This window comes from Rhamphochromis longiceps, linkage group LG3, assembly GCF_057381845.1.
Source record: "Rhamphochromis longiceps isolate RC_006_pf linkage group LG3, R_longiceps_female_GT1.1, whole genome shotgun sequence".
In the NCBI taxonomy this organism is placed as follows: domain Eukaryota; kingdom Metazoa; phylum Chordata; class Actinopteri; order Cichliformes; family Cichlidae; genus Rhamphochromis; species Rhamphochromis longiceps.
The window spans coordinates 12196492-12213996 of record NC_140559.1 but is presented as its reverse complement, the minus strand read 5'-3'; the positions used below and the strand labels follow the sequence as shown (position 1 = coordinate 12213996).

The 17505-nt window shown below is 40.3% G+C and overlaps 2 protein-coding genes and 1 long non-coding RNA gene across 3 annotated transcripts in view; 1 reads left to right on the top strand and 2 right to left on the bottom strand.

Annotated features, from left to right (window-relative positions):
- Positions 1-17505, top strand: part of LOC146672933 (uncharacterized) — a 405352-nt gene that overhangs the window by 212139 nt on the left and 175708 nt on the right. The window lies entirely within an intron of this gene.
- The window catches only part of LOC146672937 (uncharacterized), a 339553-nt gene that overhangs the window by 185628 nt on the left and 136420 nt on the right, over positions 1-17505 (bottom strand). The window lies entirely within an intron of this gene.
- Positions 447-10447, bottom strand: LOC146672946 (uncharacterized). The gene is made up of 7 exons (XM_085402616.1): positions 10404-10447; positions 9852-10243; positions 9636-9761; positions 7809-8126; positions 6826-7152; positions 4965-6760; positions 447-4654 (listed from the first exon to the last, which is right to left on the bottom strand). Exons 1-6 carry the CDS (start codon positions 10445-10447, stop codon positions 6738-6740), a joined length of 1230 nt encoding a protein of 409 aa, XP_085258742.1. The 3' UTR covers positions 447-4654; positions 4965-6737.

The window sequence follows — 17505 nt, the reverse complement described above, 5'->3', positions numbered from 1 at the left end:
ACATTGTTTTCAGGTTTGAAGTCATGGCTAACTGTCTTTTAGGTACTGAAGCCACCTAAAAGAGAAATCCTCTTTCTTGACCCAATAAACACCAAGGCAGGATTTGGTGGCCAACAATATGTTTCACTTTTGAGGTCACATTTTTATAAGCATTTTTGGTTTGTTCCGGAGTTTTCAGGAACCTGTTCAGTGTTCCAGGTTAAGTGCATCCCAGATCATGTTCTGCTGATCTTGAGTGTTCACACATACAGTACACTCACATGCTTTTTTTATAAACTATATCAGCAAGTTTCTGTGTGGAGTTTGCATGTTCTCCCCGTGTTTGCGTGGGTTCTCTCCGGGTACTCCGGCTTCCTCCCACCGTCCAAAGACATGCAGCTTGTGGGGATAGGTTAATTGGATAATCCAAATTGCCACTAGGTGTGAATGTGCGAGTGAATGTGAGTGTGAATGGTTGTCTGTCCCTGTGTGTTGGCCCTGCGACAGACTGGCGACCTGTCCAGTCTGTCGCCCTATGACAGCTGGGATAGGCTCCAGCGACCCTGAAAAGGATAAGCGGAAGCGAATGGATGGATGGATGGATATATCAGCATGATGCTTCAACATTTTATTCTATTTCTCATCTTCACATTATGATCAAGTCAGTGATGCTGTCTTTAGATGACTTTCAGACATAAATAGGGTCTTCAAATGTTCTAGTTTAACATAAAAGACCATTAAAAATGAGTTTATAAAATATGCCAACCTTAACTTAAAGCTGTAAATGCTTTATTTTGACCAACTGTGAGCATGTGACTGTACTTTTTCATTTTGTTATGCTGTTTTGTTGAGGTCGTGTTCCTAAGGCCTGTAGTTACAGTTGGTGCTATTAGCAATAAACATTTCACACCCATCATCATGACATCTGTTAACTTGTGAATGTAACTGTCTTTAAAAAAAAAAGGTATCTTGCAGTGAAGATCATTCCCGGGCAGTGGTCAGAAAAAAAGAGCTGTGACTTGAAGGTATGTGCTAGTTTAAGTGTATGGTGAATGATATGAATTACACTAGTCTTCTTTTAAGGGATTTTATTAACGAGCCTTTATTTTCAATGTAATACAGGGTTTTCCAAGCCAAGACTATGGAGTTGACTGTGGGATCTTCATGCTGATGGTAATTTTTCTCTTCTCTTCTTGAGATTCATACAGAAGCTAATTTAAGCTTCTAAAAAAAGGACATTTTTATTTTTTCTTCCAAATAGTCTGCTCTGTACGTGGCACTGGATGCTTGATTTGACTATACTGTAGTAAGTATTCTATTTACTTTCACAGCAATGGAGTCTTGAATCTTTTGAAAGTTGTTAAATATGTTTCATATTAATATTTTACAGTCAGACATGCCCTACTTGTGTAAATGGTGGTGCTTGCTGTTGATGGAGAACTTTGATCTCAGGAGGTATTTATATTTTGACTTCTGTTCTATGTTGTGTCAAAGTTTACACACCTTAACAATATCAACATTTTCTGTTAAGTTCTGGCAAGCTATTTGCACACTGGAGAGAGGAAGCCAAAGCTGTGCTTGAAGGACAACACGTGCCCATTGTCAGACTGAAAAAGTTCCAGGAAGTCAGTCAGGTCAGTATTCACTTTAAACAGTAATTACATGGTTAGTGACATTTGAATAACTGTTAAAAACTGTTGTGCAACAGAGAAATAACTATGTTTTCATCCCCGTTTGCCTGACACAGGAGCCAGCAGTTGTTGAAGATCTGCGTCCTGCTGTGCAGTGGGCTGTCCAAAATAAGGCACTTTTCCGTGGACACGTAACAATGCCAAAATATCTGTCCTTAAATCAAGGGGACCAGCAGAGGGTCTTAAGAGACATGTCAGAGGAAGAAGACACTGGAGCAAGGGACTTGTTCCTCTTTGTTTTTCAGTTTGCAGAGGACATGGAGCTCTTTTTGAAAGCATGTGCTGATGAGCAGGGGCTAAGGGTCAGTGCTATGTTTGACATGTAATGGACAAATGAAGGCACTGGCTGTGTTTGTTTGTTTAATATGTCGTTGTTGTTTTTTGTTTTGTTTTTTGCATAGTACAAAATTCCAATTAAACTTATTTCAAAATGTTGTTCACTTGATTCTGTGTCCATACTTATAATAAAGGATTACAGTGAAACAGCATTAAATGTAAATGTAACAGCATTTTTTTAAACTTGTAATTTCAAAATAAAAAGCTTATTGTTGATATTAACAGTAAAGAATTGTAATCAATAATATTTTTATACATTTTAAACATTAACACTCTGGGCTCTATCCTGGCCATCTGTGGACACTTCACTTATTCTTTTTTTTGACTACTGCACTGCAGTGGACCAAAAGAATGACACGGGTTTGATCTTAAGGATCTAATAGTTGTGTGTTGTGCATGACATTGCCACACAAATATGTATTTGCAAGATAGAGTAGAATAAATATTACACAGGCTGCATTGAATCTCTGTTGATACAGACTATTGAGCTTTGAGTTTCCCAGTCAAACTTAGCTTTGAAGCACATGCTAAAAACACTTTTACTCTTGTACATTTCATAACAAGACACCATAGCCGAAATATTAACAAAATATATATTATTAAAAAATTCAAAGCTGCAGCACATACAGCAACAAACACCGTTAGTAAATGTGTCCTGGAGTTTCTGCAGGTGCAGAAAGTGCTGCTGCTGTAAGTCAGCCTAACAGCTTCCAGATCACTTATTTTTCTGGAAAGATGGTAGGAAGGGCATCACTGCTCATTTCTACAGTCTCCCAGATCTTGGAATACAATCCCTTTGTACCATGAAACCACGTCGCAGTACTAGGAGTCCACTAAAACCTATAAAGAGAGTGATCCTGGAAGAAATGGGGCACACACTAGTGACCTCAACAATTGCAAGACAGCCTTTTCCCCGATGCTCAGATGGGGGAAAAAAGGAAGTTTCATGAAAACATTAGGACTTTATCACCGTTTTATCTGAAAAGTTAATGGTAATATATAACCTAACTGGCTATAAAGAGTAAAAAATTTAGATACAATTTTGATTTTGATGAAAAGGACTGGTGTTATTTTAAAGAGTCACGTCGGTAAAAGTAGAAAAATGTTTTAAGAAATCTACATTTTATAGCATTTTGTGAACATACACAAAAAGTGGCCATTTTTGGCAACAAACAAGCTGAGAGAGTTTTATATTTTTTGCTCTCCTTGAACAAAAATAATAGTGCATAATAATCAATGTTGATGTTAATCAATTAGATGTCCCAGACTCTACTATTAATAATACAGCAGTCCCTCGTTTATCGCTGGTGTTACGTTCTAAAAATAACCCGCGGTAGGTGAAATCCATCAAGTAGCCAACTTTATTTTTTACAATTATTACAGATGTTAAGACTGTAAAACCCCTCACTACACACTTTATACACTTTTCTCAGACAGACATGAACATTTTCACACTTTTCTCTTTTGTTTAAACACTCTTAGAGTTCAAACCTTCGTAGAAACATAAGTCCAGTATCATGGAATGAAACCTAAAGGTGCATTTGAGGGTGCAAAACGTTTCGTCGGCATTGTTGTGTTTGTTTGGGAGAAAACTTACAAACATACAGTACAGCACTTCAGAGTTACACTGCTAGCGAAGATATATGTAAATTCGACAAGCTAAACGCATTCTGTACTGTACAGCAGGAGTCCCGAACCTTTTTGCACCACAGACCACTTTAATGTCAGACAATATTTTCAGGGAACGACCTTTAAGGTGTCGCGGATAAATACAACAAAAGAATTTAAAAAAGAAGAAACTGTGGTATTTTGTAAATATAATAATAAACGTGACTTGAGCTGTGTGCCAACAACAATGACAGTGACATCCTCCTCTCTGCTTCTTAATGCTCTCTGGTCGCTATGGTAACGCGTAAATAGTTCTTTCAAAATAAGACACACAACTACAACCATACATTTCACATCGGAGGATCAACTATCGCAGAACGGTACCAAAGGACTCACGGACCGGGACCGGTCCGTGGGCCTATTAGGGACCGCTCCTGTACAGGAGACACTGGACTAGATTGATTGACAATGGTCTACAGCAATCAGAACGCACAACACGATGTACTGTAAAACAAATAAATAAATCAGCGAAACAGCAAGTGTCGCGGAAGGTGCGCCGCGTTATAGCGAGGGACCACTGTACACTTTTGGCCACGAACAATTTAGGGGATGGTGAATTTTTTTGAACAAACCCAGAGTGTTAAAAACCCCCCACTTAAAACCATTTTTATTTCTCAGCAGCATCAATAGTAACAAAAACGCAATTTAGTTTTCGCTGTCAAAGTCGATTTAACTGAAGTTACGTGTTTCCGGTTACTGTGGAGGTCACGTGTTTCCGGTTACTGTGGAGCTCCACAGTGGCTGCAGCCAGGTGCTCTTGGTTAAAAGACGCGCAGCTGCATTTTGAATTAACTGGAGCCGGCAAAGAGAAGAGTGTTGGAGGCCCGAGTAGAGGGAGTTACAGTCGTCCAATCTGGATATTCTGCCCTCACTAGGGTGTGAAGCTGGTTTCTAGCTTGGCAGATAGCTAACAGGTCCACAATAAACATCCAGGAGTCAGCGGATACGTTTTAGATGTTTACTGTTGAAGCACTGTAAAACTGGTACAGAAACAAAAATAAAATATTACATTTCTGCTGTAATTGCATTTTCTTTACAACATCAAACATTAAGCCATGCACTACAATGTATATAACACATAAACACAAACTTATCCAAACCCTTTCACTGGTTATTAGGCCCACGCATTTAGCGATTAGCTTAATGCTAACATTACATGGGAAATCCCATAGACGGGCTAACGTGTTAGCATCGCGGCCGTTTTACCTCACAAAAGAAAGTTTTCCACACAAACCTCTAAACTGCTACACAAAACTATCTAAGCTTACAAAACAGATAGCAACTACTTACAGGCATGTGCTCTCTCAGGCTCAGCAAGAAAAAGTGAACAAAAAGTGGAACAGACAACAGTTTGGCTATAGGACTGTTTTTCACTGGTGAGGTACTACGGCAAGTCTGCTGGTACAAAAAACACACACCCAAATGATCATGCCTGCCTTAAAGGGGCAGCACACTGGATGTAATAAATGCGTGGATAAGCTTTTCAAGGTCCTTTAAAGGAAGGAACGGCTTTGCTTTAGATATCTGACGCAACTGGTAAAAGCTGTTTTTTTATGTTGGTGTAATGCAACTGAAGTAATGTTGTTAAGTCTTTGAACTCATATTCGTTTATTGTCATGACTGTATTTCAGGGCTGGACTGGCCATCGGGCATACCGGGCATTTGCCCAGTGGGCTGCTCGTGATTTTTCGTTTTTATTGGCCGATGGGGTTTTCTTCCTTTTCTTTTTTTAACGGTATAAATGAGTGGTGGTGGATTGGCCAGTTGGTCATGATCGACTCTGGGCTGGACCAATTACAGCCGAGGAGGTCAAACTTTAAAGTTAAGGTGAAAAGGAACGGGATTTGTGCCGTACTACTTCAGCTAGAAAGTTGCTAATTCAATCATGAAACTGATCAATGATCAGCTGATCGGCTTTTCTCTCTGCGCCAGAAAGAGGAAACCAGCGGAGGTCGAATTAAACAACAGCAGCACGTTTAAGCTTGATCAGCTGTTGTTAGAATTTATTTAATATTAATTTCTAGTATCAGCTGATGTTTGCTGGAGCCACAGCTGTAAAGCTGCTGGTCATGATGTCGGTTTGGATATGTGGTGAGAGGGAAACATGAAGATGAAACCAGGAGATGTCCTTACTGAATCATCAGAGCTGTGATGGAGAAACAGGTTTACCTTTTAGGTGACAGGAATGAGTTGAAGGGAAGTTCTGAACTGTTTCTGTGTGCTACTGTTTAGAATACCAGAATAGGGAAGGTGGAGTAGGTTTAAGCTTATTATTAAAGGATTTTTGACTTATATAATACCATGGTGGGCCGGTCACTAGTCAAAATGCCCATATTTTGTGCCAGTCCAGCCCTGCTGAATTTGAAGTTATTTTTATTTTTGTATGATACCTGATTTATATTGAATATGACTGAAGTAAACTAAAGTCTAAACTACTTAGTCATTTGTTTAATTGTAATTTAGCATTATATAACTCACATATAAAACTATCAATTGTAATTTTAAATGGTTTAAAAGCATGTAGAATAGCATATGTAGGCAAGTACATTTCTCCTTTTTATCAAGAAGCAAAGACAAAAAGGAAAAAAAACTGAATCATTCGTCCCCACCAATGCCAAAACGAAATCTACGCCCTTGCACACAGCTGTGTCCAGCAAGCTCCACCCACTGCTCCTAAAAAGGTGTGGTCAGTGATGGATCTCAGCTTCCCGTGCCCCTCCCCTCCCCTGCAGCCGAGCCACAAACATCCACAGATACACACAGTGTTGTTAACGGTTACTCCACATGCACATGACACTGACACACCTTATATTTGGTCAGACTTACAGAAACAGCCAACAGTGCACTTTCCAAGAACACAGGTTTGTCGGAGTTTATACATTAGCTGTGTGATCATACTGAGAACACACAGGACTCAACAGGCCTCAGTATCAGCTGACAGCATCTTCAGCACCATCTGTTCACTGATGTCCTTCACTGATCAATAATCAAATAAACACATCAAACTGATTGATCAGTGATCAGAGCAGACGGATCAGTGGAGCTGATCCTGATGGCCTCTGCTTATTTCTCGGCCTGATTTTTCCCTGCAGAGGAAACAGAAGAGTCACACCTCACACACACACACACAAACATGAATGAACTAACTAACCTTTGACTGTGAGCCACACCCTCTTGTATCTCCAGGCCTCCTTGCTGTTGACCTCACATCCGTATCTCCCAGCATCTCCCACTTTGAGGTGTCTCAGGGTCAGACTGAGGTCTCCAGACTTCAGAGCGTCTTCATTCATCTCAGTGCGACCTTTGTAATGGTCGTCCTGTTTGTCGGGCCAATCAGAGCCGTTCTCATACACGTGGACCTTCCTGTATTCTGGTTCATAACATTTCCACACCACTTCACTGTCGTCAGGCAGGTTTTCTGTGGTTTGAAAGGGAAGACAGATGGACTCCGCCCCCTCCTCCTCCTCCACCTGACACTCTGAGAGGACAACAAACAACGTGAGCATGTTAACATTTTACTTGTTATTGATGACACACCAGTCGTGGACTTTATGTTTTTACTTAATCCCCCAGTTTTTATGTTGATTCATAAAAGCTGAATCAACATAAAACGTCTACAGCCTGTTCATAGCCCAGCATCATCCTTAAACCATTGGCTGTCTGAGCGGTGTGTAGACTCATGTGGGTCTCTGAGATTCTGATGAGGAGAGACAGCATCTATCCAGCTTTGGAAGAAGCATTTAGGGAAATCTGTATGCAACACTGAGACCAGGATGTTTCCGGCTCACACACCTGCTGCTGTTGTAAAGGTTTCCATCACTCGTCTCATTTTAGGACATTGGGAACGAGCTCAGGGTTTGTTTTTGCAACACTATAGCCGGGCTGATAGAGTCAGAGCTCTGAAGTCTTATGTCTGATTCTCTTACACTCATCTCATCTCATGAACGTCCTCACAATATCTGAACCACTACAAAAATGAATCAAATTTACAGTTTCCCACAAACTTATCTTTGAGCCTGGTTGATGCTTTAACTGCTGACATTTACCAGTTTCTCTCCCACAAACTACTTCAGTCATTACAAACCACTGACTTATCAAACACAATCTGTGAATAAGGATCATCTGCATACTGACCTTCGACTTTCAGCTCCACTTTTTTCTCCATCAGGACTTTTCCCTCCCTGCTGTAGGCGGTGCAGGTGTAGGTGTCCCTGTCTGTGTGTGTGGGGTATGTCAGGGTCAGACTGAGGTCTCCAGTCTTCAGCGGGTCTTCGATCATTTCTGTTCGGCTCCTGTAACGTCTGTGCTGTTTTTCAGAGTCTTCCTGATACACGTGGACTATCCTGCCATCTCTGTCCTTCCACACGACTTTATTTACCTGAGACAGGTGAACTGTGGCTTTGCAGGGCAGCTTGGCAGACTTCACACCTGAACCCACCTCTACCTCACGAACTGAAAGAACAACCAAGCACAACATGAGCTGCACAGCATCAGCAGCAAACTTCCTTTGACAGGATGAAGTGAAATGTTTGCAGTAAAACATGTTGGACTGGTTCCAGTCTGAAACGTGTTCCTTTGCTCCATGAAGAGACTGTGCTGTGTTTGGTGTCCAATCAGCAGCAGAGCTGAACTGAACGTGTCTGCCAGATACCACAGAGTCAAAGCTTTCTGCGTCTCATGGTTTCACTCCAGTCAAAGCTGTGAAGAGTGTAAAAGCTCGAGGGAGAGGTGGACACAGTGTTTCTGTAACACTCATCACACATCTGACTGCACTTACAGTAAACCATGGACAGGGTAAGACATGGACCTGCTGTCCTGATGTTACTCTGTGTTTTCTGAAGTCCTGCTTCCAGCCTGGAGATGAGCTTCTTCAATGGTTGTCACAGCTTTTTCTATCCATGGGGCCTTTTTTCTTTAACTATTATAAGACTAATCCATCTTACCAAGAGAAGGATCATCAGAGGAGAGCTGAAACTAACAGGTGTGGTTATTGATTGCACCTAACTGTTATGTTATCAGTCAGTTGCATCATCAGTGGATAGCAGGATGGACACTCCTGCAGGCACTTAGAGCTCAGCGCGTCTCCTCACTACCAGCTTTAGTTACTTTCTGTTAGCCTATTGTTGAAATCACCCAATCCTTTGAATCTTTGGACTGAAGGAAGGACAATACTCGGTGTATAAATGCTCAATCAACAATCATTTATTTCTATACAATTCAACACTTATGAGCATTAGAACCATCATGATGGGGAGACATGCCTGCAGAGGGTCACAGCAAGTCTCAAAATGGTGACAGGTTGCTCAGCTTCTTATAGCCTCTAGCGGCCCCCACCTAGTCGTAAAAGCCTAAACATTCACATTCTTTCTCTCTTACGGCGCCTAAGTTATGACCTCGGCTCCTTGTTTCTCTGCTCTCTGTAAGGTGGGGGTCTGTCTCTTCTATTATCGGCACAAGGTCCTCTGCACACAACATTCTCTTCATGACTCAGCAGTATGAAATGTCAAGAAACAGTGTAACACATTCAACAGTGTCGAGTAATACAGGTCAATCCAATAGATCTAATGATTTTCACACTCTTTTAAGTCAGAAGTATAGTGCAAACTAAAACTACATACTGATCACACCATCTAAACTAAAGGATAATATCTGTCCTACAGCTGTTATCATAATTCAACTACTTTGATTACATATATAAGGTAACATATGGTAACAGAATAATATCACACTATAATGATAATACCAGAAACTTTGGCCCTTCAAACAAAGAGTCGGTCCAGACGTCTTGTACAGGATAACTGGGATCTAACAGTTCGTGGTAACCATCAGTGATGTAAAGATCACTAACAACTCATTCAGGACAGAGACGTCAGCTATGGTGCTGTCAAATCACCAAATCAAACTTTGCTGATTACCTTCAAGGTTCTGATATTTCATCAGATGGTCCAATAAAACACTCACCTTCTTTGTTCTTTAACGTTTTGTATCTACAAGACAGCCATGCAGCAAGCATAACAACCAGAGGAACCAGAGGAACCAGGACACCTGAGAGGACTTTGAACCAGACTGCAGAACGAGGAGGAAGTTCTGTGATCGACACAAAACAAACAACCTGAACATCAACCAACAGATTTTTAGAACTTGCCATTAGCATGCATCTGACCTGACAGCACTGACCTGTGACCTTCAGGTCTACATAGGTCTTGTTCCGATCTTGTCCATGCTTGCGGTATGTGCAGGTGTAGGTTCCACTGTCAGAGACTGTGGGCTTCCTCAGAGTGAGGCTGAGGTCTCCAGTCTGCAGAGCCTCGGCTCTCAGTGATGTTCGACTGAAGTAACGAATGTTCTGATCTTTAAAATCGTCACCACTCGGCAGATGCACGTGGACCGTTGGGTCCTTGAGCTCCTCACGGTCCCACACTGCTGCTGTGGACTCAATGGTAACATCAGCTTGTACCTGACAGGGCAGCAGGACAGACTCCACCCCCTCATACACCTCCACCCCTGAGGCATGCTGGGAACCTGAGGATAAAAATATAAAGCAGGTGAGTGCTGTGATTTTGTAACAGCTGAGAGACACAGGACATCAGGTAAAGTTCCAAAGAGTTTCCTGATGGTTCACAGATGAACTAAACAGGTAAAGAGGAGCCGACTGAGTCAACAACCAGGAAAGTGAGTGACTCAGTAGAAGCAGACGTCCTCATGTGCAAACATGTCAGCCTGTCTGACTCTGAGCCGTCCCTCTGATGGACACAGCTCTGATGCTGGAACATTTTGTGGTGGATTTGTGTGTGACATGTATACCTATATAACTATATAGACTATCTATCTATGTGCACTGAACATAGATATTTTAACTTTCACGCAGAGTCTTAAGCACATGGTTTATTAAGGGGGTACAGTAACAGTTGATGTACGGGGAGATTTCTCCTGAGTAACTCAACCTCCCCAATACACACTCGTCTTTCATGCAGCACAACCAAAACAGTTACACTGTATGCGTGTCTGTGATTATGTCATACGATATAATCACACACACACACACACACACACACACACACACACACACACACACACACACACACACACACACACACACACACACACACACAGTGAATTTCCTTTCAGTGTGGAGATGATGCAGCAGAATTTAGCTTTGTGTTGGGTTCTGATGAAAAACAATCAGTAAGGTTTCGTTTGTATATTTACAACAATTAATGCAAAATGAATCAGAATAATCTGAAGGAAGCTGACAAATATGTAAAAGATGCCACTGTGACATGAAACAGGTGAACAGCAGAGATGCAGTTTGTTCACAATAAGTTCAATATGACCTAATGTTATATTAACAAAGTTACCATTGAAATGTTAAGATACTGAAGTAAAAAACTGAAGACACTTACTTCAACCTTCAAATATAAACAGCTTCTAAACAAACTGCTGTGATGTTGTGTTTCATGAGTCATCAACCTGTTCTTCATGAGCTGCTTCAAAATGAATAAAACACTGAGATCTGAGTGAATGTGTGTCAGTGCTTTATTCATGATGAACTAAAACCTCACTGAGCTTCATAGTTCTCAGTTATTTGAGCCACATGGTGGGATCCACCCTGCATCACCCGAGCAGGGAGGGCTTCATTCAGCAGGACAGAGAGCAGACATCAGTGCACTGCATATATAATAACCTGTGTGTGTGTGTGTGTGTGTGTGTGTGTGTGTGTGTGTGTGTGTGTGTGTGTGTGTGTGTGCGCACATGCATGCAGAGTATCAGAGCAGCTTTCTTACCGAGTAAGAGGAGCATCAGCATCAGTGGCATCTTCATAAATCTGATCCTCAGTCAGACACACGCAGCAGCACTGCAGACACTCCCAGAGGCTGCTGCACAAACACCAGCTTACTTTCACTTTCATTTTCATGCAAGGGTTAAAAATGATTGATTTTTAGTTTGAGATTTATTATTATTGTTGTTTTTCTGTCCTGTTCAGCAGCTTTAGAAGGAGAATTATGATCTGAATGCTTCGTCAGTTTATTTATCTTGTATGTGAATAAATAATATGTATTGTGTAACAGTGTTTGAGCTGACAGGCTGGGAGGGGCAGATTATCAAGAAGAAAGAACAAGCTAGAGTGATAAAGAGAAAGAGAAAAGAGGGAAATGTGCAGTAAAGCTGTTCAGAGGCTCTGAAAGATAAAATTATCTGAGAGTCCCGATCAAAAGTTTAAGACTGCTTGAAAAATGTCAAAAAATCCTGTTTTGCTTGGTTGGATCTTAACAAGGTTCCAAGTAGAGCTTCAACATGCAACAAGAAGAAATGGGAGAAAACAGTTTTTGAGCCTGCAATTTATTTAAAACAATGCTTAAACTGAAACAGGCAGTTTTACAGCTGATCAAAAGAAAAGAAAGAAACACAGAGACTAAATGCACACAAGGAGGTGATCAGGGGAAGTAGAAACACACGAGGAAACAGCTGACTGGAATACACCTGATGACCAACGTTCCCTCTAATGTTTCATGTGTCTGAACACACAAACTGAGCGTCCCTTGGACCACTGTGAGCAACAGCAGACGTGTGCACTGTGGTCACGCCAGCATCCAATCCATCCAAGTTACATGTTTATTAAAATAATCAAATTACAGCATTTATGTTAGACTACTTTTAATTAACTGCTTTAGCCCACTTACAATGAAAATAAAATCTTGTTCCTGACCTGTGCAGCATGTTAACACTATTGGAAGTAAAAATAACTTGAACTCCAATTTTGAAAACACAACTTTATTATTTTTTTTTCTTAATCTTTAAATATAGTAAACATACCTTGTGTGCCACAGACTGCTCCCAAACACGAGGGGACAAGTAATACCTCTAAAACACTTAAGTTGGCTTTATTAAACGTTAGATCTTTAGCTGGGAAAACATTTTTAATTAATGATTTAATCACTGAGCACAGCCTTGATTTTATGTTTTTAACTGAAACTTGGTTGGACCAAAGTAACAGTGGAGCTGTTCTCATCGAGACGACCCCTCCTAACTACAGTTTTATCAGTGAGGCCAGGGTGAGCAGGAGAGGAGGAGGGGTTGCTGTCTTATTTAATAAATCATTTCAATGTAAGCAGCTATCTCCTGGAAGTTTTCAGTCTTTTGAATATGTGGCTTTACAGCTGAAGGCCCCATCCAAAGTTGTGTTTCTTAATGTTTACAGGCCTCCCAAATACTGCACAGACTTTTTTAATGACCTCAGTGAACTGCTGTCTGTGATCTGTGTTGATTTTGACTGTGTAATTATTGTTGGGGATTTTAACATCCATGTGGACAACCCTCAGGACAAAGGGACTAAAGACCTGAGTAACACTCTGGGCAACTTTGGGCTGACTCAGCATGTAACAGAGGCCACACATAATAGAGGACACACTCTTGACCTACTGATCTCCAAGAGCCTGAGCATTTCAAAGGTTACTGTGTCTGATGTGGGCGTGTCTGATCATTACTGTGTTTTCTTTGAAAGTAAAATCTCAGCCCACACAAATATATCAACAACAGTGATCACAAAACGGTGTATAACTGAACACAGTAGTGCAATTTTAACCAGGTCTTCCCATTAACACCTGACCTGTCCAGAGGGTCAGTCAATGAGCTCGTCAATAGCTTCAATGCTAACATGTTAAATGTAATGGACACTATTGCTCCCATTAAGGTGAAGGTTATCTCTGGAAGGAAAAAGTCTCCATGGAGAAACTCCACACTGGTGAAAAATGAAAATAGAGAGTGTAGGAAAGCTGAGCGCAGATGGAGAAAAACAAACCTCCAGGTTCACTACGACATCTATAAAGAGAAACTTCACAATTATAATTTACAACTGAGGAGTGCAAGGAGGTCCTACTTCTGACATCACTAAAAACAGCCATAATGCTCGGGTCTTATTTTCCACAGTTGACAGGCTAACAAACCCTCCTGTGTCAGTGGCAGCTGAACTTCATTCGACCATGGCCTGCAATGACTTTGCCAAATTCTTCACAGACAAAATCCAAAAGATTAGACAAGCAGTTGGTACATCAACAGCAGATCCAGGATATGTACTGTGTCCACCAAAAACTGTTTAAACACCATGAAACAGTTTCAACCTATTAACAGCAAAGACCTGGAGGACATCTTAGGTCAACTGAACTCCTCCTCCTGCTGTTTAGATGTCCTGCCAACAAGTTTTTTCAAAAAGGTCTCAAAGACTTTAGAGTCAGACCTGTTACAGATCGTCAACTTTTCTTTAATATCAGGTGTGTTTCCAGAATCACTAAAAACTGCTGTAATCAAACCTATACTGAAAAAGGACAATCTTGACAAGACACAAATGAACAACTACAGGCCGATCTCAAATCTCCCATTTTTAAGTAAGATCATTGAAAAAGCAGTTTCTCAACAGCTCAGTTACTTCTTAAAACAGAATAATTGCTACGATGCCTTCCAGTCAGGTTTTAGACAGAACCACAGCACTGAAACCGCTCTGACCAAAGTGTTTAATGACATATGTCTGAATACAGACAGTGGAAAAATGTCAGTCCTAGTTTTACTGGATCTCAGTGCAGCATTTGATACAGTTGACCACAACATATTACTCAAACGACTGGAGAACTGGGCAGGTCTTTCAGGAACTGTACTAAACTGGTTCAAAACATACGTAGAAAACAGGAAATACTTTGTATCAATAGGTAACTTCACATCTGAGCAGACAAGTATCACATGTGGAGTTCCCCAAGGTTCCATCTTGGGACCCCCTCTGTTTAACATTTACATGCTCCCACTGGCACAGATTATAAAGAACAACAAAATAAACTACCACAGCTATGCAGATGACACACAAATATATATCACAATGTCACCAGGAGACCGAGGCCCTGTACAGGCTCTTGGTAAATGCATTGAGGAAATTAATGACTGGTTGTGCCACAATTTTCTCCAGCTAAACAGAAACTAAACTGAGGTAATAGTCTTTGGTGCCAAAGAAAAACGATTACAGGTCACCAGAGAACTTCAATCTATACACCTAAAAACCACAAACCAGGTGAGAAATTTGGGTGTAGTGATGGATGCAGACCTAAACTTAGAAAAACACATTAAGACAATAACAAAGTCAGCTTACTATCACCTCAAGAATATATCAAGGATAAAAGATCTGATGTCTCAACAGGACCTGGAAAAACTAGTCCATGCATTCATCTTTAGTAGGCTTGATTACTGTAACAGCATCTTTACAGGTCTACCTAAAAAATCAGTCAGACAACTACAGCTCATTCAGAACTCTGCTGCTCGAGTCCTCACTAAGACCAAAAAAGTGGACCACATCAGTCCAGCTCTGAGGTCTTTACACTGGCTGCCTGTCCGTCAGAGGATAGACTTTAAAGTTCTGATGCTGGTCTATAAAGCTCTGAATGGTTTAGGACCAAAATACATCAGTGACCTCCTGACCCAGTATGAACCTTCCAGATCCCTCAGGTCATCTGGATCCGGTCTTTTATCAGTTCCCAGAGTCAGAACCAGACACGGAGAAGCTGCATTCAGCTTTTATGCTCCTTATATCTGGAACAAACTCCCAGAAAGCCTCAGATCAGCTGAAACACTCAGTTTATTTAAATCCAGGTTGAAGACTCACCTGTTCTCAGCTGCATTTGAATAAAGCACCAAATCCACACTTTTAAGCTTAAATTTCAAAACTTACATTAACTACTGATCTTATCTATTTCTGATTTTATCTGTTTTGATTTTATATACTGTTTTGTTTGTTTGTTTGTTTGTTAAGTGGGTTTAGAGCTCTGGGTAGCTCCCCAGCTGGGTCTAGACTGGGTCTAGAGAGTATTTTAAATTCAGGGAATTTAAAATAGAAAGTAGCTCGTCCACAGAAGGACTGGTAGCTCCCCTTACGATAAGGGTTCAGATCGCGCGAACAGGTGTGAAATGTGTGTGTTTAGTTAGTTTGTTTGTTTGCTTGTTTTAATCAATTTTAAATCATGCTTTTTATTTGTTTTTGTTTCTAATGTCTCTGTAAAGCACTTTGAATCACCTTGTTGTTGAATTGTGCTATACAAATAAATTTGCCTTGCCTTGCCTTAAATAGTATCATCAACATCAGTACATCTGTACATCAGTTGAAAAGCTGCATCAAAAATTCAAGTAAGGAGTTACTTGTCCAATGAAGCCTTCAATAGGTGGACTTCATTTTTAAAGCAAAAATCTGAGTAATTTTCAAGAAGCGACATTTGTGAATGAAAAATTTTGCAACTATAAACAAGTTGTTAATCCCAAATTCTATTTTCTTATTTTCTGTTTGTAGGCCAAATCTAATTACTTGAAAGGTTAGAGAAGGGCAGTCAATATTTTTAGAGGTTAACCAGGACTGAAAATCATCCCACAAACATCTGGAACTCTCACATGAATAAAAAAGGTGCTCTGTAGTCTCAATATCACTGTTGCAAAAAGTGTGTTCGTATCTATACTGAATTTCTTGTGAAGACAGTCCTTGGACGGGTATATGGCATTTAAGATTTTAAAGTGATTTTCTTTTGCTTTTGGTGGAATTGGAAAAGAAAGATACTCAGTCAAAAACCTCGAGTTATAATCTTTAAACAAATATTTTCTTTTTAATTGAGAAGGAAAAAGTTGTTTGGTTAGAATTTTGCATGTCTTTCCTTCAAATTGACGATCATCAATAATTAGGGACGGCTCACAAATTATAGAGGAAGAACAGGTTAAACTGGCTTTAGCCATCTGAATCATTGCAGGGGGAATGGCTTTCACAACTTTAATGAATTTACTCTGAGTACATGATAAGCCATAATTATCTATGAATTTATTATATGATAATAATAAATATATATTTTAATATTTAATTTAAATAAATACTTATTTTCCACCCTGATTTACGAATAAATTCTTTACAAATCCTACCATGTGGATTCATGGATTTTTTTTTCACATTCTGTCTCTCACAGTTGAAGTGTACCTCTGGTGCAAATTACTGACCTCTGTCATCATTTTAAGTGGGGGAACTTGCACAATCGGTGGCTGACTAAATACTTTTTTGCCCCACTGTATATATATAATAATAAAAACTGCAAAGCTAAACTTAACCCTGGTTAACCCTGGTAGTTAACCCTTAACCCTGGTAGTTTGCCCTGGTTCAGCTTTGACAAAGTTGTCATCTTGTACCCTGTCAGAGCCCTGTATGCTTGCAGAGACCCCTACAGTAGGGCAACATGCAAATGTCCAAACCTTTGTGTTTTAGCTTTATTTATGTCTTACACAGCATCCAACTCTTTAGCTGACTTAATAACTTCAGCTAAAGTGAATAGTTAGTCTAATTCATTAGTGCAGCATTACTGGATCACCTCTGTTTGAAGTGATATAACGTGATGTACAACTATCACTGAAACAGCAAACTTTGTAAATAAACAAACAACACTTCTCACAAAATGTGTTCTTTATACCTGACTGTATACCTTCAAGCCTGTAGTTATATTTATTATCAGTTAGAGCCCCTCCTCATTGTTCTTCTTTGGTACAACCCTATAAATACAGTGTACCCCTTTTGCCTCTCCCCTTTTCTACAATTCCCCAGTGGGAGACGTGGGTAATTCGTATGGGACTCATGGAGCATCTCTCTATGAGCACTCAGTGCTTTAAACAGTTCGTCTCAGTTTAACCAGCAGCCTTCACACCACACATCACACAGACATGGAAACTTCAAACCCTCAGACTGAAGACACCATCAGAAATAAATAGATTGTGATGAAGATGAAGAACTGGAACAGTTTGCTGTGGTTTCTTCTGTTCCTGTCAGAAATAA